This window comes from Urocampus carinirostris, chromosome 1, assembly GCF_059441175.1.
Source record: "Urocampus carinirostris isolate Australia breed hairy pipefish chromosome 1, RoL_Ucar_1.0, whole genome shotgun sequence".
In the NCBI taxonomy this organism is placed as follows: domain Eukaryota; kingdom Metazoa; phylum Chordata; class Actinopteri; order Syngnathiformes; family Syngnathidae; genus Urocampus; species Urocampus carinirostris.
Genome location: NC_142349.1, coordinates 40,044,478 through 40,066,263, shown reverse-complemented (window position 1 = coordinate 40,066,263; position 21,786 = coordinate 40,044,478). Strand labels below are relative to the sequence as shown.

General features: G+C 39.0%; 1 protein-coding gene across 1 annotated transcript in view; it reads right to left on the bottom strand.

Moving 5' to 3' along the window:
* Nucleotides 1–21,786, bottom strand: part of cep112 (centrosomal protein 112) — a 192,486-nt gene that overhangs the window by 141,419 nt on the left and 29,281 nt on the right. The window contains exons 8-15 of the mRNA XM_088338786.1: nt 17,407–17,493; nt 8,824–8,923; nt 8,272–8,390; nt 7,942–8,085; nt 2,722–2,876; nt 2,157–2,286; nt 1,980–2,039; nt 50–109 (exon numbers count right to left, since the gene is read on the bottom strand). Coding sequence (XP_088194912.1) covers nt 50–109; nt 1,980–2,039; nt 2,157–2,286; nt 2,722–2,876; nt 7,942–8,085; nt 8,272–8,390; nt 8,824–8,923; nt 17,407–17,493 — 855 coding nt within the window. The remainder of the gene's footprint in view (nt 1–49; nt 110–1,979; nt 2,040–2,156; nt 2,287–2,721; nt 2,877–7,941; nt 8,086–8,271; nt 8,391–8,823; nt 8,924–17,406; nt 17,494–21,786) is intronic.

Below are 21,786 nucleotides of genomic sequence, written 5' to 3'. Positions count from 1 at the left end.
TTGATCAAGTCTTTGTTTAATGGATGAGTTTTCAATCAGAAGCACACACCTCTTTGTCATAGGTAATCTGTAAAGCTTCTTTTTCATGCTGGAACATTAAATCCTGATCCTGACAACACAGAGAAAAATAGTCAAGTCATGTCATGTTTATTTGTATAGCCCTTAATCACAATCACAAATGCAATAGTGTATCACTCTAGTTTTGTGCTTCATACTCTAATCCAGGGGTCTGCAACCTTTTTGGTGAGGAGTGCCACTTTTTCTAGCCAGCTCACAAAAATCAGGGCTCGAAATTGCTAATTAAGAAGCGAATTAAGTCAAAGTTACAGTGCATGAAGGTAAAAATACACGGGTTCCCCTGACGTTGTGTTCTAAATGCGGTATTTTGAAGTCAAGGTCGAAGTAGAACGAAGTTGAGAAAAGTCAGTACAGTTTTTCCAGAACCGTCTTCTTCGGCTCGGCTCACTAAAAGGAACCGGCTCTTTCGGGTCCTAAACGGCTCTTGAGGATGTTTTTGCTTCTTTCATCCCTATATGACCAAATATTATGTAAAATTATGCACAAAATGACTTAAAGGAAGGGTGAATAGAACAAAAAAAGAGAAAAATACCAAAATGAAAAAGTAGTGAAAAGCTGAGAAAAAAAAGAAACAAAAGGAAGAGAAAAAAGAAGGAAAGATTAAGAAAAAAACAGAAAAAAAGGCAAGAAAGAAACAAAGGAAAAAAAAGTAAGTATATAACACAAAAAGAAAAGTAACAGCTAGGAAAAAATTAACACAATGAGATTTTTTTTAAAGGAATTAAAAAAAGGGAAAAAAAACAGAGAAAAAGAAGAAAAAGTTCAAATAATTTCCAATTATACCAGGTCAAACTTGTTGCCAACATCGTACTTCCACTAAAAAATGTGAGTAAATACAGTTGTGTATCGTGCAACCGACTAAATAAGCCCCCATAAATGTTAGTATTATGCGACAAGAGATACCAGGAAAAAAAAGAAATGAAAATCTTGTGAAATAATTGTTGTAAAAACAACTGACGTTTGTAGGCTGTACAACATTTGCAATAATACATTAGTCAATACATTCAAAAGTGAAATGATTTTTTGCATTGCTGGAAACTCAGCAAAATGTAACTTGATGTCAAGTTTTAGACATGTTTGATAATGACTTAGTTGCCACACTAGGGATTGCTGTTGCTCACTATTATTTCAAGGGTTGCTCACCGACTTTGTGTGAACGCTCAGACCCGTGGAAAATTAGAGGGAACATTGCATGGGGATGTTTTTTATTCTTGTTTTTGATTGTCTATTTGTTAGGCAAGCCACCAAACAAAACCTCTGAGCTCGAAAAGAACGCTTCTTTTATGTATTCGCATTTAGTAAAAGATAATAATTTGCTTTGCTAAACAGGGAGAAATGGCGTTTTTAACAGTGACAATAGTTTTCAGGGTCTGTGTTTGTTTGCCTTACCTGGACAAGACGCGTTTTAATGTCTCCGCCTTGTCAGACTCGTCCTTGAAAACATGTTCTTGATTCGTTACGTATTGACGTTTAACCCTTGATGTGCGAGGCACAACGCTTTTGAGGCATAATGCACAAACAGCACGGCAATTTTTTTTGCACAAAGTCCCAGTCATTTGACCACACTGGCTGAAAAGAACAACATCTTTTTGCTGGAGGAGCAGTCATGATTCATTCGTTTATCGCGCGCCTGTGCTTCGTTGGCTGGGTTAAAACACGGATCTCCTCAGCGCCGCGCAGACACAAGCTCACAAACGGAGCAGAGGCGCACGACCCTAAAGCCTCTAAACACGGCGGCCAACTGAAAATGTCAAAATTTCAGGTAGATACGCTTGAAACAAAAAAAAAAAAATCATTATTTTGCCATGCGCTGGTTAACCCCTCGCGTGCCAGCAGTGGCAAGCCTATCATAGGTTGCCGACCCCTGCTCTAATCTGTGTATGGCGTTGATGTTCACTGACCAGGAGCTGCTGTTTCAGTTGAGCAATTGTTTTTTCAAAATTGTCCATCACCTCAGAGGCCTGCATGAGAAAATGTTTAAAAAGTACCAGTAAATTAAAATCTGGGTACTGGTAACATAGCATTAGGTTTTTCATTGAGTTTTAAAATACAAAGGCTCAATTCATAAAAAAGACAACCTTAGCTGCAGACAAAGCATGCTCCTGATGTAGATGGGTGATGTCTCTTTCATGTTTGGCTTGGAACTTCTGCATAGTCTCCTCAAAGAAAACACTACGGTCATCCTTCTCTTTCTGGAGAACAGTCATTCTGTTAACATGAATAAATATAAACACACAAATCAGTACATACCAATGTTTGTATAGCGATTTTTTTAATAGGCTGGGCACAGAAAATGGAATTGATCTAAAATGGTCGCAAATAACTGTATATCCTGGATTACAAGTTGACATTCGACAAGCACTCCCAAAATCGGTTTGAAAGAGAATTTATGGCCTAATTAGAACCCACATGTTTTTGCTTTTTTAAAAAATATATATTTTTACTTAGTCTTCAATTTATCAACACAATGTCACTTTTCTGTATACACATTGTAGCCGAGCATTGATGTACTGATGGTATCGAGATTGCATTATATGAGGATATCGCCCAGCCTTAACAAGTAAGCTTGACGAAACAGTAATCAGATCTTCCTTTTGTAAAGAGACGCTGTACCGACCATCTTATTGTCTAACTTTTGCAGACCTTCTGTTGGTCTCCTGCAGTTCGGCACCAGCAGCCGCAAGCCGGATCTCCAGCTGGCTGTTCTCCTGTTTAGCTTCTTGAAGTAACATGTTGGTCCTCTCCACTTCAGAAGACTGCTGTTTTACTTGCTGCTCTAGGTCATGGACCGTTTGCACCTATAGACCACACACATTGAGAAAAATATGGTATAATAATGTACAGAAGAACCTCCTGATAGATTCCAAAGTGCAAGTCTGTCAGGTGGTGCATGCTAGCCGCTTAGGAGCAAGTCTAAACTTGTGCTGAGGTTGACTTCAAATAAACTTCTTTTGCACTGATTTTCTTCCGAGATAACTGAGTCATCAAAAGCAAGAAAAAAAAAAGAAGAAAAGCATCTTCACTGGGTAAACTGTGGCAAAGGTCGAACAAGCACTGCAGCAGCCAGCATGAGAAAGATCGTATCATGCGAAAGTATCTTAGAAGACTCCCTACATCCTCTAAACAAAACCGAAGAATCTCAACTACAGTATTTTTGAAGTACTGTGGCTTCGAGCTTTGGAGACGTGACTTGAAGCTATACTTTTCCCATTATTTAAAATAGTAGCCTTGGCTGAACTCATGGGTTGGGGGTTGGACTATTATTTTAAAACATTTTCACAGCATGCGCATACGGGTAGCACGGCCAACTTTAAGGCCGTACAGCAAAATTACATATAACTAACGGTACAGTGTGGAATGTTATGCAATTCATGTGGACTCTCAAAGTCATTACTTGAGTGCAGCCTTGACAATTAATCGGACATTTGTGAAGGAATAAGCCTAAGGAACTGTATATTACTGTAGTAGAATGCCCTATGAAAACAGGTGGACATATGAGGGCATAGTTTCTTGTTTTGTTTTTTTAAATTAATGATGAAAGTCATATCACAGCATAGCAACCAATCAAGTTTGCTATGACCATGTATGTACTGTGCATGAATGCTATGTTTATTTCAGGAGTTAATTTAAAATGAATGGGTCAATTCATTTACATCCATTTTGGTATAACTTTTATATCCTTTTTGCTATTCCTATGTTATTCCTGTGGCTAACAACTGCATGCCAACGAGTAGATGCTAACGACTACATACTCGAGTCCAGCACCACTTACAGAATTTCCGCGAGAATTGTCTAGTTTTAAAGGGTGTTCATACTTTTAGGTTATTTTTAAGAAATATTGAGTAAAATATACAATATGCATATAATGCTTAAAACGATCAAAATTCTTATCTTGTATAGTAGATGATTTTTCTAATTTGCACATTTGTTACATTTTTCTTAGTTTACTAGGAAAAAGCTAAACATTTAGTAAAAAATAAGATGAATAATATGTAAACAATACTACTTATATTGTAGCTATATTTATTTTTTGTTTTCATTTTAGAAGAAAAGAAAGACGGCAATATAGGAGATTAAAATACATTGAATGAGCAAAAATCTTCAAGTGGAACAAAAAAACATTTTTTCAATGGTAAACGTGCCAAACCACAATTTCAAGTTATCCATTGAAGATGCTTAGCACACACTAAAAATGAATTAGTTACATGTTTTGGTTGTTAATCAATGGATTGTGCAGTTTTTATGTTATTGCTGTGGAGTTCAAGAATTATAAACTATGTCACAATAAGAGTTTGTATTTGTAACTCATCATTGACTTGAATATAAGGTCCACACACAATTAAATATCTCTGTTAAACTGTGTTTCTGCTCAAGCAGAAAACGTCCCAATGTCCGCTACGTGGCCCTTGAAATGTCAAACAGGAATATACCATTGAAGAACTTAAAATATAATACAATACAATTACATTGTAATTCCTATATTTTTGGCATGGTAAATATGCATTGTAAAGCTTGCAAGTTAATTCTGTATGTCACATTGAATGGTGTAATTTAATCTATAAAATAAAAAACATCCAAGTCCTTTGCGTGCAGACAAGTTCTTCAAAGAGGGGGAAAAAAGTAGTTGAAAAGAAATATGGCTAGTCTGCATGCTGTGTAAGCCTATACCATGACAGTGTGGAATGCTGAATGAGCGGGTTGATAAACGCAGATGAAGAGGTTCTTATTAAAGATGACGCGTATGAGTTGATATGGACGATGACAGAAGATGATGGCAGCTGGTGGGAGGGGGCAAAAAAAGAGCCAGTGAGATGCGGGGGATAGCTGTATGGATCCGTGTCTTTTGTGCTTGCTGAGCAGCGTGCTAAGAAAGTAGCCTGTGTTGCGTTGTAACGTTCTGACACTTTGGCAGTAGATGAGACGAACACCTGCCCGGGAATTGCTTGCTACACAATACTACTCTCAGTAGGAGAAAATTACACACTCAAATTAGGTGTTCCCCTTGTGAATTACTAGGTGAAAACGACAAGCTCCAAAGGCTGCGATGATGCTTCTGCCCTTGAAGTATCAAAGGTGAAATCTTTTTAAGACACACAAAATGTCTGTGAGTTAATAGAGTACAGGTAGTTTGTAACGACTGAATCTTTCAATTTGAAAATGGTGCTTTTAAAAGCTACGTTGAAGAAAAAATTAAAATCTGTGTGGGTTAACTCAAACAATTTTCTTTTTGAGAAGGTCAGCGCTTTATCGCCATTTCTAGGATCTTATTTACGTATTTCCATGGTTGTGAAAATAGACTTAACAGTATTGCTGCAGTCCGTTGTTATGGGGACAAGAACCTCTGTGAGGGACCTGTTCCTCGGTGTGGTTTACAGTGTGAGTTACTTCCGCCCAATTCATAATGGTGAACGGAGACAACGTTGGTTAATGCAGCCGCATTTCAGCGCACAATTTTTGTATTTTACAAAAACCCCGTAGGTAAGGCACAGGCCGCTTTAAAACCAATATTGTTGTATGGTACCTAGTGTAGTCTGGGACCACTAACAAGGCACAGGTGTTGTGTAGTTGTCAGGTTGTCAGTAAAGTACGTTGTAATTTTAAGTTTTCCGTATTGCAGTCTCCCCTGTGCTGAAGAATGAGCACTATCTCAAAGTCCCAAGTTTTCTAACAGTTCCGTTTTCATTACGAAAAGGTTTGTTTTATTCAGTTAACAGAAACGCCAACGGCTTTGTACAACATCATCCATAAACGGGCTGGCTCAACACCTAAAAGATAGCTGCCATTCATTAATTTCCAAATACCTACTCAGTCAGTGTGTCGACCATAGTGTCTGCGTAGATAACATTCATACGCATATCTGTAAGACCTCATCTGACAGATAAAACCAAAATACAGTCCAGCACATTATCTTACAATTTATTATCAACATCATACATATCGGAAGCCTTTATGAAGAGCTATGAAGGGATCCATGCATTAAAAGTACAGCAACACACTGAAATAAGGGTCAGCATTATTATTTGCCATAAAAGCTGACTCCCATCCAAGAGGTTCTGTGAGATAAAGTTCACTTTGAACGTCGTACATGGGGTGCGTGCGTGTGAGTAGTCGAGCAGCTAATATATAATGACAGAGGGCTCTTTTCATCCTCAGAGGCCTTGCCTGTCCTTAATTATTAAAAGAGGAGCCTTAGCAGTGGCCCCACACTGTCCACTACAGTATTTGATGTCTTTTAAATGTGAGCTTGCTGACAGAATGAAGCTGCACTATGCGCTTAAGCATGATCTATGCGGCAAGACAGCCTCTCCTTGTGAATGATGACTCTCAAAACAATGCTACTTGTGGCCTCTGGTGATGATTAACCACATTAAAACGTGCCATGCTCGATTCCTCGCTTAATTGTTTGATCTTTAACGACTTCATGAACCAAGAAAAGCTTGGGTTGTGAGCACAGGAGCACAAGTTCCAACAGACAGTTTATCGTTTACATAGACAATCCACTATCAAGTTTCACCGTTGGCTTTCAACTTTATAATACCATGTGTAATAAAGGTATCAAACGATGGTAAAAACTTCGCTTGACACACAATCTCACCATCACAGGCAACTAAAACTCAACGTCTTACACTAATGAGGTTGGGCAGGTGTGCCCACTCTACTATCTATGAAGTTACCGCAGCAAAGCTTTAGGGCTAGGACCTTAGCTTGGCCTTTTGGCTGAGAGTAAGTGTCCCGACTCCTAGGCTTTGTAGCATATTATGAACTGACCGATAACGGATAATGGATAATGAATAACGAAGATAGAACAATAACCCTTAAAAAACCCAAATACTAACTACGGTATATTTGGCCTGGACAGATCTATTGACACTAACAAAGATGTTAAAAATGTCAAAAAAAAATGTTAAAAGACATAACGAAATTGTGAATATGCTTGATTGCTGTTAAGATTGTCGAGAAGGTATGTTCAAACCTCACATTGTTTGTTTGCTGTTATTAGTGTCAATAAATTTGTTCAAACCAACTAACTACAGTATATTGTTATATTTTTCTAGGGATGCTCAAACATGTTTCATTATTTCTTCAACATGCTCACCACTTTGTTTCCATACAATTTTGTTCCACTTTTGTACTTTATTTACACTTCTTAGGAATTCTTCAGCAATCAGCAGACAGTCAACAGCATTCTTTAGTTTTTTTGCAATCTTAAAAATCTTTGCCCCCCCCAAAAAAAATCAGTATTATTTTAAATTATTATTGTAGTCTCAAGAGGTAATGGTTCCTTTTGAAACTTTTGAAAGCATAATAATGTTATTGTACATCTAACAAGCGTACTGGGGCAGGTTTTTAAACATAACTCTTCGTACTTAAAACTACACCATATAATTTATATTGTTGTCCAAGTAGGTGCCATTTATAGCGAATATTGGCACCTTTGAGACTCTTTGTGATAAAGGGCTATACAAATAAACATGACTTGACCTACTGAGACGAGAAAATACTTGGTCCACCCTACATTCAGGAAATATCATTACAGCATGAAATATCTATAAGAATGTAAGTTTTTTCCAGGAATGTCTATGTCAAACACGAAATTTCAATTGCAGGTGCTAATGGTTTACATTCTATTATGAGCTTGAACCTGTTCAAATAAATACATTTTGCATTACGTCCTTTGTCACACAGCGACTTAATATTCTAAGCTCCTTATGATGCTATTGCACAACGACAAGATGTGGCTGTTCAATAATACAGCATTGTGTTGCTTTAAGCAATGTAATTGGATGTGCTGACAAATTCTGCAAATTTTCTAGCCTTGAAAAGTGTCATAATCTAGAGAAATACACATAATTGTGCACTCACTGTGGTTTGTAAGCGAGCGTTATATTCATCATCCATCTTAGCCAGCCTTATCTTGGTGGTCTCAAGGAGCTCCTGGATGTTGACAGTGTGCTTCTTCTGCAATTCAAACTTTTCCTTTTCCACTTCAGCCAATGCAGCAAGCAACTGGTAGTGGGAGTACAAAGCACATCAGGCTGAATTATTCTCTTTTTTGTCTGAATTTGCATAGCCAAATACTATTTGTAAAATGTTTATGATATCGGGCTGAATGCAACTTGCAGTGATCTTCGTTATGAGTCTTACGCAATTGGCTCAAGGACAGAGGAGAACATCCAAGCGCCTCAACTTTACCTTCTTCTCCCACTCATTTTTCAAGCAGTCGGTTCTCTGATCTGTCATTTTCTTCAGCTCGGCAATCTGCTTGTCTTTGCTCTCTCGGATGACCTGGGATTCCTTCAGTACACTTTGAACTATTTTCAGACGGGCAGGGGGAAAAAAGACAGCACAAAGAGCAGTCAGGATATGCCTCAGGGTATGCAGCACAGACACACACAAACACAAGATGTGGAATGTCCTCCTACATGCCAGCTATTGCAATGGCAAACCTATGTGAATAACAGTGCTAGTGTCAGATGGTTGGCGGGGCTTTCATTTGCTTTCAACCAGACGCCTGAAGAGAGATCATTGAATTAAAACTAAAAAAATGTGAAGTTTAGCATGAAAACATATTAGTACATTTAGTGGCAAGCGTTACAGCTGGACAATGTCACCAGGCACCCAGGAATCGTGTCTTAGGGGGGAGGTTGGTTTTTATCCTGAGTGTTCTCCGATGTGACCATAAACACCCTTGCAGTTAACCCTGAAATCCAGTGACCCATCGTAACATACCCCTCACCCTCTCACCTTTCCACTCCAGTTTGTGGATCATTGCATCAGATTCCTTCTGCTGAGCACGAAGTCGACTCTTCAACTCCTCAATGTCGACATTCCTTTGATTCAGGATCTAAGAAAGTACAATTGAAACTATCACTAAGTGATAGTAGTAAAAAACATAAGGATCACTTTGAATACACATTAGATCTAAATTGGGACATGGGGAGGTTATCCCTATTATTAAGGGCATGGAGTTGGTGGAATGAATCAAAGAAACCCTAAAAATTAATTTAAAAACTAAATGCAGGAGATAGGTACATTTTGCCCAAATGTCATTACAGCATCTCGGAATTATTCTCAGCAGTTAAAATGTGAATTTCCCTTCGGGGATGAACAAAGTATCTATCTATCTATCTATCTATCTATCTATCTATCTATCTATCTATCTAATACGGTCTGTAGCTATGGCTTACAAGGAGGGGGTTTAGAGCAGGCCCCATGCTCAATAGCAGTCAGGGCACCATTATATTACCTGTCAAGGTTTTGCGTCCTTAGGTCTGATGCGTTTTCAGTGTTCCTTATTTTTTGACAGGTCATCTACAGTGAATAATATCTAGATTTTCACTTTTCACTTTTAACAATTCTGAAATTCAGCTAAATTTGACTAAAATCAAGGGTTTTACTCAGGAAAATTCCATCAAGGGTAAAAGCTGAGGTCAATCATGGACAATCCATCGCATCCACTACACAGCATTATCTCCAGACAGAAGAGCAGTTTCAGCGACAGACTGCTGTCACTGTCTTGTACTACGGACAGACTGAAGAGATCTTTTCTTCCTCATGCCATGAGGCTCTTTAACTCCACCCGGCAGAGTAAAGGCCCACATTAAACCACACCACCTACATTGGATATTACCGAATCTTACTGCAATATGTATTCTGTGTAGCACTATTTAGTTACTCTATATAACACGCTACAGTGGGCATTTGCACGTCACACTGGGTATTTGTATATTGTATTCTTTTGGCTTTATTATTGTACTGTTCTCAGCTCAGGGGATGAATAAAGTATCTATCTATCTATCTATCTATCTATCTATCTATCTATCTATCTATCTATCTATCTATCTATCTATCAAGTTCAAACCTCAGCTGATTCCAAAGACGTTTGACGGTGTTGAAGTGATTTCTGCTCAGTAACCAAACACACCTGCATGGGCGTCATTGATGCCGTGGGCAAGATTCATGCTGGGGCAGAAATGCTCATCGCCCAGAAAATGGGTTGAGATTGAAGAGAGACTTGGGGGGTTGATTGCTGTCTGTATGATGGGAACAGACTCCGTGTTCCATATTCATGGCAGTCCCCAAGAAAGCACAAGGATGCTGCATGCAAATGAGGAAAATGGCCCCTGAACACTGTACCTTACTGAGGTGGGACATACTCTACATATGTACATGATGCTACAATCTGTGAACAATTAGTAAATTAATTAATGTGTGGTTAGATTGGAAGTCTACCAAAACGGAGCAATTTTCTCAGGTAAAAAAAAATAATTCTAGTAGTTATCTGACGATATAAAAACATGTTTCTTAAAATAGATTCGTCTTTTATAATAATCACATAGCTATTTAAGTCAATACGATTTATGGCTGTAGACGTGAAAGGTATGCACTACTAGAGTAGTGTTGCACTACTAGACCGGCATAAGATTTTATGGCTGAAATGAAAAAAAAAAAACATGATTTCCCCCCCCCCCCCCCCCAAAATAAGAAACACATGTTTCACAGCCCTTCCACCATCACTTTGTCTGAAAACAGGACATTTAGCAACTAATACTGCCATTTCTTGTGTGAAATTGATTTAGGAGATGGAAGGAAGAGGGAGTGGCTAGAGCAAAGTTTATGTCACATTCAGGAATAGTCCCATTTTCCAAATCAACTCAGTGGAAACCTATTTTTGAATCCTTGGACAAATGTGATGACACAGTGACTGGGCCTGAGCAAGTACATGGGAAGGTGGGACATTACGCCTTTTATAGAAGGGCAATTTTTGGCTTGTTATTACTTTTTATACCTCAGCCCGGGTCCAGTCCGGACAAAATTGTACTCAAGAAAAAAGTCCCTGACCCATATACTGGACTGTCTCAGAAAATTAGAATATTGTGATAAAGTTCTTTATTTTCTGTAATGCAATTAAAAAAACAAAAATGTCATACATTCTGGTTTCATTACACATCAACTGAACTATTTCAAGCCTTTTATTATTTTAATATTGCTGAATTTGGCTTACAGCTTAAGAAAACTCAAAAATCCTATCTCAAAATATTAGAATATCATGAAAAAGTATACAAGTAGGCTATTCAACTAATCACCTGAATCATCTAATTAACTCGAAACACCTTGCGAGGGTTTCCTGAACCTTAAAAACACTCAGCTTGGTTCAGTAAACTAAATCACAAGTATGGGGAAGACTGCTGATCTGACTGCTGTCCAGAGGACCATCATTGATACCCTCCATCAGGAGGGTAAGACACAAAAAGAAATTTCTCAAAGAGCAGGCTGTTCACAAAGTGCAGTTTCAAAGCATATCCACAAAAAGTCTGTTGGAAGGGAAAAATGTGGCCGGAAACGCTGCACAACCAAGAGAGATGACCGCAGCCTTAACAAAATTGTGAAGAAGAGCCGCTTCCAGAATTTGAGGGAGCTTCAAAGACAGTGGGCTGAAGCTGGAGTCCAGGTATCAAAAGCCACAGTTCACAGACGTGTCCGGGAAATGGGCTACAATAGCCGTATTCCCATGGTCAAGCCACTTCTGAACTCAAGACAACGGAAGAAGCGTCTGACTTGGGCTATGGAGAAGAAGCACTGGACAGTTGCAGAGTGGTCCAAAGTCCTCTTTTCAGACGAAAGCAAGTTTTGCATTTCATTTGGAAGTCGAGGCGCCAGAGTCTGGAGAAAGGCTGGAGAAGAGCAAAATCCAAGTTGCTTGAAATCCAGTGTGAAGTTCCCACAGTCAGCAATGGTTTGGGGAGCCATGTCAGCTGCTGGTGTTGGTCCACTGTGTTTCATCAAGTCCAGAGTAAATGCAACTGTGTACCAAGAGATTTTAGAGCACTACATGCTTCCATCTGCTGAAAAGCTCTATGGAGATGAGTATTTCATTTTCCAGCATGATCTGGCACCTGCCCACAGTGCCAAAACCACCAGTAACTGGTGCACTGACCATGGCATCACTGTCCTTGATTGGCCTGCTAATTCCCCTGACCTGAACCCCATCGAGAATTTGTGGGGTATGGTTAAGAAGAAGATGAAAGACACCAGACCTACAAATGCAAATGAGCTGAAGGCCGCTATCGAAGCATCCTGGGCATCAATAACACCTCAGCAATGCCACAGGCTGATTGCCTCCATGCCACGCCGGATTGATGCAGTAATCCGTGCAAAAGGATTCCCAACCAAGTACTGAGTGCATCAATGGACATTTTCAAATGTTTGATTTAGTTTTGCTGTTATAAAATTATTTTTTTTACTTGGTCTGAGGAAGTATTCTAATATTTTGAGATAGGATTTTTGAGTTTTTTTCAGCTGTAAGCCAAAATCAGCAATATTCAAATAATAAAAGGCTTGAAATAGTTCAGTTGATGTGTAATGAATCCAGAATGTATGACATTTTTGTTTTTTTAATTGCATTACAGAAAATAAAGAACTTTATCACAATATTCTAATTTTCTGAGACAGTCCAGTATCTTGGGCTACACATGAGGTTGTGAGCATTGGCAACAGGGAGACCATGAACTAAGCCACATACATTCTCATGTATGCATCCATCCATCCATTATCTGCACCGCTTATCCTCAGTAGGGTCACGGGGGTGCTGGAGCCCATCCAAGCCATCTTCGGGCAGTGGGAAGGGGACACCCTGAAATGGTGGCCAGGGTGTACGCAGTGACAGACAACCATTCACTCGCTCATTAACACCTAGGGACAATTTGGACCGGCCAATTAACCTGACATGCAGGTTTTTGGAATGTGGGAGTAAACCGGAGTGCCCGGAGGAAACCCACGCAACCACAGGGAGAACATGCAAACTCCACACAGGACGGTTCGATCTCATGACCTCAGAACTGCACACGTGCAAACCACTGCCCTGCCGTGCTGCCCATAATGTATGCAATTGGTCCATAAACTAAAAGTACATTAGTGAAAAGTGCATCAACTTGGAAAAAATATCTTGGCTTTTAAATGAAATAGTCTGATTTGTATGATTCCGTGAAGGCTTGAGTAATTCATTCCCAAGTTGAGTGCCAAATTGAATGTACTAATCTTGTGCTGCCATAAAATGCTTTCAAGATACATTTTGCAGACATACAGTACAAATTGATATGCAGACATTTCAATACAAATAACATTAAATGTTAGTTACATGCAGAGTTATTCATTTATGTTTTAAGGTATTTTTTTAATCATTTAGAAAATGTACAGTAAGCCCTGGTTTTTCACGGGGGTTGCGCTCCAAATATGTCCTGTGATAGTCAAAACCCGCAAGGTAGAAGCCGTTATTTATTACTTACAAAAAAAATACATACTCAAGTATTTTTTTAACAAATAACTGCTGCACGTTTTACATATGTCAAGTCATGTTTATTTGTATAGCCCTTAATCACAAAGAGACTCAAAGGGCTGCACAGACCACAGGTGATTGCCAACTACAGACTATTATGACACCATCTCCTGATCTAAAACTTACATGAGGGCAATTAATACACAGGTATTGTCAACATAAAATATAGGTTATTGATATGGTATAGAATAGAATAGAAGTGTGTTTTAAGCTTAGATTTAAACATTTTTTACGTTTATGTTAAACATAACATAAACTCATTGCTAAAATTCGTCCTATACTTTCTCAGTCGGATGCAGAAATCATAATTCACGCGTTTGTTACCTCCCGTTTTGATTACTGTAATGCACTACTTTCCGGTCTTCCGATGACCAGACTCAAGAGTCTTCAGCTGGTACAAAATGCTGCAGCGAGGCTTTTAACAAGGACAAAAAAGTACGATCACATCACCCCAATTGTGGCTAACCTGCATTGGCTCCCTGTTAGCCTAAGATGCGATTTTAAGGTTCTCCTATTACTATACAAAATCATACATGGACTTTCCCCCTCATATCTTTCAGATCTGATTTCCCCCTATGTCCCGGCCCGAAGCCTTCGTTCCGAGAGCGCCGGTCTCCTGGTGATCCCGAGAGCCAAGAAGTGTTCCGCTGGTTCGAGAGCGTTCTCCATCAGGGCACCGGTGTTGTGGAATGCTCTTCCCCCTGAGATCCGATCTGCAACCTCAGTGGAAATGTTTAAATCTAAGCTTAAAACTCACTTCTACTCTATAGCATACGAATAACCTAAACTTCTTGTATGTAATAACTTGTGAAGCCCTTTGAGACTATTTGTGATTAAGGGCTATACAAATAAAAATGACTTGACTTGACATTTCCACTAAGGTTGCCGATCGAATCTCCGGGGCCCGAATGGAGAATGGTCTCGAACCTGCGGATCACTTCTTGGGTCTTGGGATATATATATTATACATACATATACGTTTTTTTGCTTTCAAATCATAGTTTAAATAATAATTTGGCCATTGTATTGCACAAATCTATGGAGTAAGAACACAATCCACTTTACTTTACATAATACTTTACGCCATTTGTCGTAATCTAGACCTTATGGAAAACTACTTTTACCTTTACCCTTCTGTTCTCTAGAAACAATATATTTTCCAATTTTTAAACACTTTTGACAACACACCCAGAGACACTGGACAGGGCCAAAGACTCAAATGTGGCTCCAGAACACGTTTAGTGGGTCGAGAAGTCTAATTTATTGGTGATAGAAAGCATCTTCTTCTGCCGATTTAAGTAAACCTTAATACAGCAAATAATTGCTGTATATGTCTCTACAGTATCAGATTACTTCTATGGAATAAGTTTAATCATGAGTACTGCAAGAAAATACAAAGTATTCAACAAAATCTTGCTAAATGGGTAGAGGATAGTGTCATGACCTTTATCTGGCTATCCATAATTAAAATAGTGCTAATTCAAATTAAATCTTCCATAAGGTTTGTCAGAAGTGCGCCCCTTTACCACTTAACTTTGAAGCTATTAGATGGACTACAGACACAGATTCATTGGACATAACTCACCATCTGTTTTTAATTAAAAAGCATGAGGGAGAAATGGGTTGTCATTCCATCTCATCAAGCACAAAGCAAAGGGCATCTTAAAGCTGGGACAGATTTTTTCCCCTATTTTTTTCTTTTTTGTTTTATTAAAAGCTTCTGTCGTAGCAAAGGAAAGTCATGCCGTGGACGTGACAGATACCAGGTGCGTGTTCTGCAGCTTATCTGATTGGCACCCGGTGTGAAGTAAACCAACGGGAAGGCTTTGAAGAGAGGATTGTTTGCAGGACAGAAGAAGGGGGAAAGGAGAGAGTCCTTTCCTTTTCATTAGCCACCAAATGGAGATAAGAGCCCATCATAGCCGTTATAACAAAGTTTAAGTACACGTCAAGAGCACTTAAGTTCCATCAGTGTGGGTCTAGTTGGCTCATGTGCATTCTTAAAACAGAATAAAATTACAGCAACCGTTGGTAATGCCTTTAAAAAAAAATCCAAACTATGTTGAAGTTTGACTTTGTTGACTTGCAAACTTCAAACAAAGTAAACAGTACAGGGTCCGCACATCTTTTTTTTTCGTGGCTAACTAAATTCAAGCACTTTTTAAGGAGTTTCAAAGCCAATTGTCCAATTTTTCAAAGTACCTTTGTTGTTGACTTTGATCACAAAAAAGGTCACTATCTTGTTGCTGGCACATACTTCGTGTTTATTTGAGATGTGACTATCTCCACTCTTTTTGTGTCAATGGGTTGGTATAAACGGAGATGAATTCTGCCATTCTGTCTCAACAATGCTACATCACAAAAGTGTCTATAGGTGCTGGTTAAAAATGGAGTTCAATAGAGAGGACGAAAAAGCAAAGTACTGTTGGCATAAAAAGCAGGAAAATCAGCTAAATTTTGACTCATTATTGAAATTAATGGGTCCAAAGCAGAAAACATTCGACCTTCTGATTTTAGAGACTGCTGTTCTTTTGCTTTTTGTTTGACATTTTTTTATGTTTTTTTTTTTTTTGCGTATTTTTCAGAGGATCTGTGCTGAATTAGAATGGTAAATGGTATTTGATTTTGTATTTTATCATTCATTTACGGCACAGAGTAGTTAATTTCTTAATTTAAATTTTATTTTTTTGAGTTTTCAGGGATTTAAATTATAAAAACACACATATATATATATATCATCTCATTAGCCGTACCACTTATCCTCATTAGGGTCGCGGGGGGGCTGGAGCCCATCCCAGCCATCTCCGGGCAGTGGAGACACCCTGAACTGGTTGCCAGGGCACACAGGGACAGACAACTCATTCGCTCATTCACACCTAGGGACAATTTGGACCGGCCAATTCACCTGAAATGCATGTTTTTTGGAATGTGGGAGGAAACCGGAGTGCCCGGAGGAAACCCACGCAAGCACGGGGAGAACATACAAACTCCGGATATATATATGTATTTGTATATATATATCCGAAAAGTCATTTTGGGAGCCGAAAGAGCCAGTTTTCTAAATAAATAGCTGTAATTCCCATTGTTTGTTTTATGAACCTGTCCTCTTGGGTGCGATCAGTAGGGGGCGGCGACGATTATAATGACAATACCAAAATGCCAGCTGCTGTTGAAGGGAAGATATGTGATGGCAAAGCAAAGCGTGTCGGCGTCATTTTTAAGCAGATTTTGTTTTCCATTAACGCATGGTCGGTTGACGGCAGCTCAGTGGTTAGCGCATGTACCGCACAGTTCTGAGGTCATGAGATCGACCCTTCCTGTTTGGAGTTTGCATGTTCTCCCCGTGCTTGCGTGGGTTTCCTCTTGGCACTCCGGTTTCCTCCCAAATTCCAAAAAAACATGCATTTTAGGTTAATTGGCCGGTCTAAATTGTCTCTAGGTGTGAATGAGCGAGTGAGTTGTCTGTCTCTGTGTGCCTTGCGACTGGCTGCCAGCCAATTCAGGGTGTCCCCTGCTCACTGCCAGCACCCCTGCAACCCTACTGAAGATAAACGGAGCAAATAATGGATGGATGGATGGGCATGGTCGATCGTGTTAAGACTGCCGAGAAACATGGCAACGCCAACAATGTTAAGTGTTTACAAGCACTTCAGCCAAAATTCCATCACTTTTCAAACCTTGAAAACACAACATTAAAATTAAAGCATTTTCAAGAACCTATACAAACCCTGGGATAAGAAAGCATACCCTATACTGGGACTATTTTATAAAAGAGTCTTTTTTAAAATAGTAAACGCAAAGCATTTAATCCAGTATCCACCACATCCTGAATTGGACAATTCACCTCATGGTGCGCACTTTTGGGGTTTTACAATGTTCCCTGCACTTGGTATGACTAGAGCATGTCACTGACACCATAAGAAAACTGGGAAACACTGTGGTCTGTGCAGCCCTTTGAGGCCTCTTTGTCATGGTAACTGCGGGTTTCTTACTTTATTAACCTCCTCTATGTGCTTCTGTTGCATTTTCACTTTCTCCTCCTTGTGCTTAGCCTCCAACACTTTCTCTCTCATTCCCACCTGCAAACAAGAATAATACACATCAGGAATAGAAAACCCTCTTTTCTTACGCAATTTACTCCGCCTTTTGGTTTAAGATCTGGCGATGGTGTAATTGTAACCTGTACAGTCGTTTGAGACATTTTGTGATTAAGGGCTATACAAACAAAATTCACATGACTGGACGCTTTGTCAACAGTAAAATAGAAGTTACAAATGAAACACATTTTAACAGATAATCACATTTACTTGTCAGTGACGAGATGATAACATACTTTTTGTTCAAACATGGTTATCATATGGCCACACATCAACAGGTGGCTTTATAATGAGTAAAAAAGAATCCAAGCATGATTATGAAATTAAATTAAATGGTCTGCATTTATATTGCGCTTTTCAAGTGAATGACTTCCCAAAGCGCTTTACAATGTGCTCCACATTTCCCAATAGCGGCCTTGCAGCCATGTAACCTGCTTATTGGGGGTATAGTGTGTTAACCAAGGACACTTCAGGGCGGCAGTAGCTCAGGAGGTAGAGCGATCGTTTTAGGATTAAGGGATCCCAGTTCGAATCCCGGCTTGTCCGTGTTACATGTCGAAGTGTCCTTGGGTAAGACATTGAACCCCCAATTACCCCCAATAAGCAGGTTAGCGCCTTACATGGCTGCACAGATCACGGCCGCTATTGGGAAATGTGAAGCACAATGTAAAGCGCTTTGGGAAGTCATTGACTTGAAAAGCGCTATATAAATGCAGATCATTTCATTTCATTTCATTTCACTTCGACATGTAACACGGACAAGCCGGGATTCGAACTGGGATCCTTTGATCCCAAGACGGGCGCTCTACCTCCTGAGCTACTGTTGAGAATTGTTTAAATAATGGGGAAACAATAAATACAAAATAAATAAATAAAAAGTTGTAAAACACTCTTATCAGAAATGAGTCAATTGTACATGACATGCATGCTAATGTTACTTGAACTGCCTGAACGATATGCACTTCAAATACAACTAGATACAGTATGCCCCATGTTTACTGTAATGTACTGTACATCAACTTTGATTGAAGAAAGTTAGATCCAGAGGTTTGATTAACTACAATTAAAAACACTAAATTGTTTGGCCTCCTAAAATAGGTTCAGAAAGTACTAGAAATAAGTTATTTTTGAATAAGCAGCATCTGGTTCAAAGTTATCATGTCTGTTGATATACACAATTCTTCGTCTCTTCCCTAATCTTCACCTTACTTCAAGCAATAAAAGCCAATTGCGTAACAGTTACTTTATCTGCTTAATTGCAGAATCATCTTTATTCAAAACACACTGCATGATGTCAACCATTTTAAATACTGTAGCGGATATTTTGAATGTCAAAGCAAAGCTCTAATAGACAAAAAGCCAATTATTTTGATGTGGCGACTCATGTTTTGTCATTGTCTGGTCTTAAAGTGTTAATCATCCATAGAGCAGAGAGATAACATCAATGCAAAGGAGAGTCTATATGTCTTAAGAATATGAGTAAGACACATTTTATTTAGGAAAAGTGCTAATATAGTGGTAAGACTGATGTAATATCACTATATCAATCAATAGAACAAAGTGTGCTGTAATACTTATATCGATTGGGTGTGGAGGTGAATCCCTTTATGTCAGACTTTTGCAATGAGATGCTGGATTGGTTGCCAGTAATACTGTAAATTTCATGCAGAATGTTATTGAACCAGTTATACTTACATATCAGATGATTTCAAACTGATAAGTTCAGTCCAAAAAATGTGGATAGAAATAAAAGCAAAATTCTATTGTAAATTAAAAATGTATAGGTTGTGAACAAATATTTACTCACATATAGATAAGCGCAAATTGTTTTTTTTTCTTTACAAACAAGTTTTTACAGCTTGGCTTTATTAAATTGTTTTTTTTCATGCTTCAAATCACTTTCAGTAGCAAGGTCTTTTTTTCCTTAAAGTGTAAGAAAGACAGCTATTTATTTTTAATTCAGCCATTATTTCCAACTCAAGCCAATAATACAATGCTCATCTAACTGGCAAAAATAAAACCCGTTTAAAAATCTGGCATCCAAAAGAAGATCCACACCAGTACAATTTACTAGACCTCGTTTGGTCTTATGGGTGAATCGATCACTCGATCAGTTGATAAATGATCAGACAATTGTGTTTCAATCCCCAAAAAATTTGATCAAGTCATGCATTTTAAGTACAGAAAGGGAGTATAGAAACCAAACCTCAACAAAGCCTATTCATATGATAGATACGGCATTGAAAAACAATGATCCCCGCCAATGTAAAATAATTGCAGTATATTTATGACAAATTCTGCTCAGGGAGCTTAATAAGGCACAACCCATCAAGGATCCCCATAAAGATTAAGGTGAGGTACAGTGATTCCTAATGAACTCACTTAAACTCTCAACTCCGTCCCTTATACTATTTTCTATTAAGGAACCCACCTTCTTTTTCTGTTGATCCACCCCCATTTTGTTGGCGCAAGTGAAAGGACCTCAAGAGAGTTGTCAAAGGATTAAAGGGAAACGTAAAGGACATACAAGCACAAGATGAAGAAAGGGAGATGAGGATGATTGAAAATAGGAAGAGTGATTCTGCAGGCACACACACACAGACAGACAAAAACTGGATGGGTTGCGTTGAAAAAAAAAAACACATGTGGAGGTGTCGCTTTCCCAGCCTCTCTTCAAATACTCTTTTGAGAAAGTTTGTCAAACTAGATCAGAGGTGTTAAAAACTTGTTTATAAAAGGCACCAGTGATGGGAGGAGGAGGGGGAACGTCGTACACCTAAGGCTTTAGAGACGCCTTCAATCAGCCCATCTGGGTGGTACCCCCCCTCTCTTTTCTTCAGAGTCATAGCTCGCAAGATGTAAGATGCCATGTTTTTTGACACTTTGCTCTTGAAAGTAAAAGAGGGTGGGAGTGAGGAGCTGCACCAACAAGCGCGAATGGGGGAGGCAATGTGAAGCAACAACGGAAACAGTTGCCCTCCAAACCGGCACAGGGTCAAGGCCTTTTTCCTCGGGGGAGAGCTTGCCTGCAAAACGTCTGTAAAGTGTACAGGTTTTAAAAGCAAGGTTGCCTTTGTGCATCTTCTTTCGTCTTGTCGGAGCTGTGCAATGTTCTGACATGCAACTTCAAACCTTTGCAAACGCAGAAGCTCAAGGATAGTCAGGATGCGGCATCCTCCTGACGAGTAGACACTGTCTGACAATAATTTACATCACACATACATAGTCCCACCAAATGCTGACAATGGACACCTTTTGTCTACTTTGTCAGTTCGCGAGTCAGAATAACGACACGTGGAAATAGACACAAATCCTGCAATGTCAAAGTCAAAAGGTTTAGAAGAGAAAAGTGAGATCTGTTGGATGCACATTTTGGTTCGCTAATTAAGTTAGCTACTACTCTTATGTTAGCTGAATGCTCTGTGAATTTGTCAGAGCCAAGGTAGAGGAGAAGCCTCTTATTGTCTTTATATGTTTATGCTTTTGCAACATTAACAGTGCAAACTGATTTTTAAACATATTCATCAGAATTAAGTTTTTGGTGCTTTTGACAGCTTAAACAGCAAACTCCACACTAAAATACAGCTAAGGTGGAGTTTTTCTTAATCAACGGTCTGAGAGAATTCCCGCACATTCTTGTGCTCCGACCACCACACCTCACCATGTGAAATGCACACTTGCACAAATTAGCGTGCAGAACCTTAACGGTGAGCTTTTCTTTTACCGGCTTGCTTGCAATATGGATACCATTAGAGTTGCTCATTCGAAAGAGTAATTATAAAGAAGTACTTCAATGTTAAAGGTGGTGTCTACAACTCCAAAATATCATACCTGCTGTTGCCATTTTCTGGCTGAAATAATTATTGCAGCCTTTGTCAAGCTGCTCCTATGACGTGTGCACGTACAGATCTATCTTAGATGCGTTCATTTTCCTTTTTGAGGTTTGGGTTGGCATTTGGACAATTCTTGATACAGTCGTTTTCTTACTTTCACCAATGTAATCCTAAAATAAAATAACAAGCATGAAACCAGTCTCTCTTGCCTTTTCCTCTGGCCTAACACGCCCTGTGGCCGGATCAAGGTAAAAGCAAATTGGCACGGTGAAAAAAAAAATATAAAGGCTTTTTAAACTCAGTTGGGCATTGTTAACACATATTTAATAGATCAATTATTTCATTTGAAACTTTTTAATGACACTTTAACCTACGCACCCCAACTTAAAACACCTGAAGCATATTTTAGGGGAAAAAAAAAAAGACAGACCCAAAAATCCAA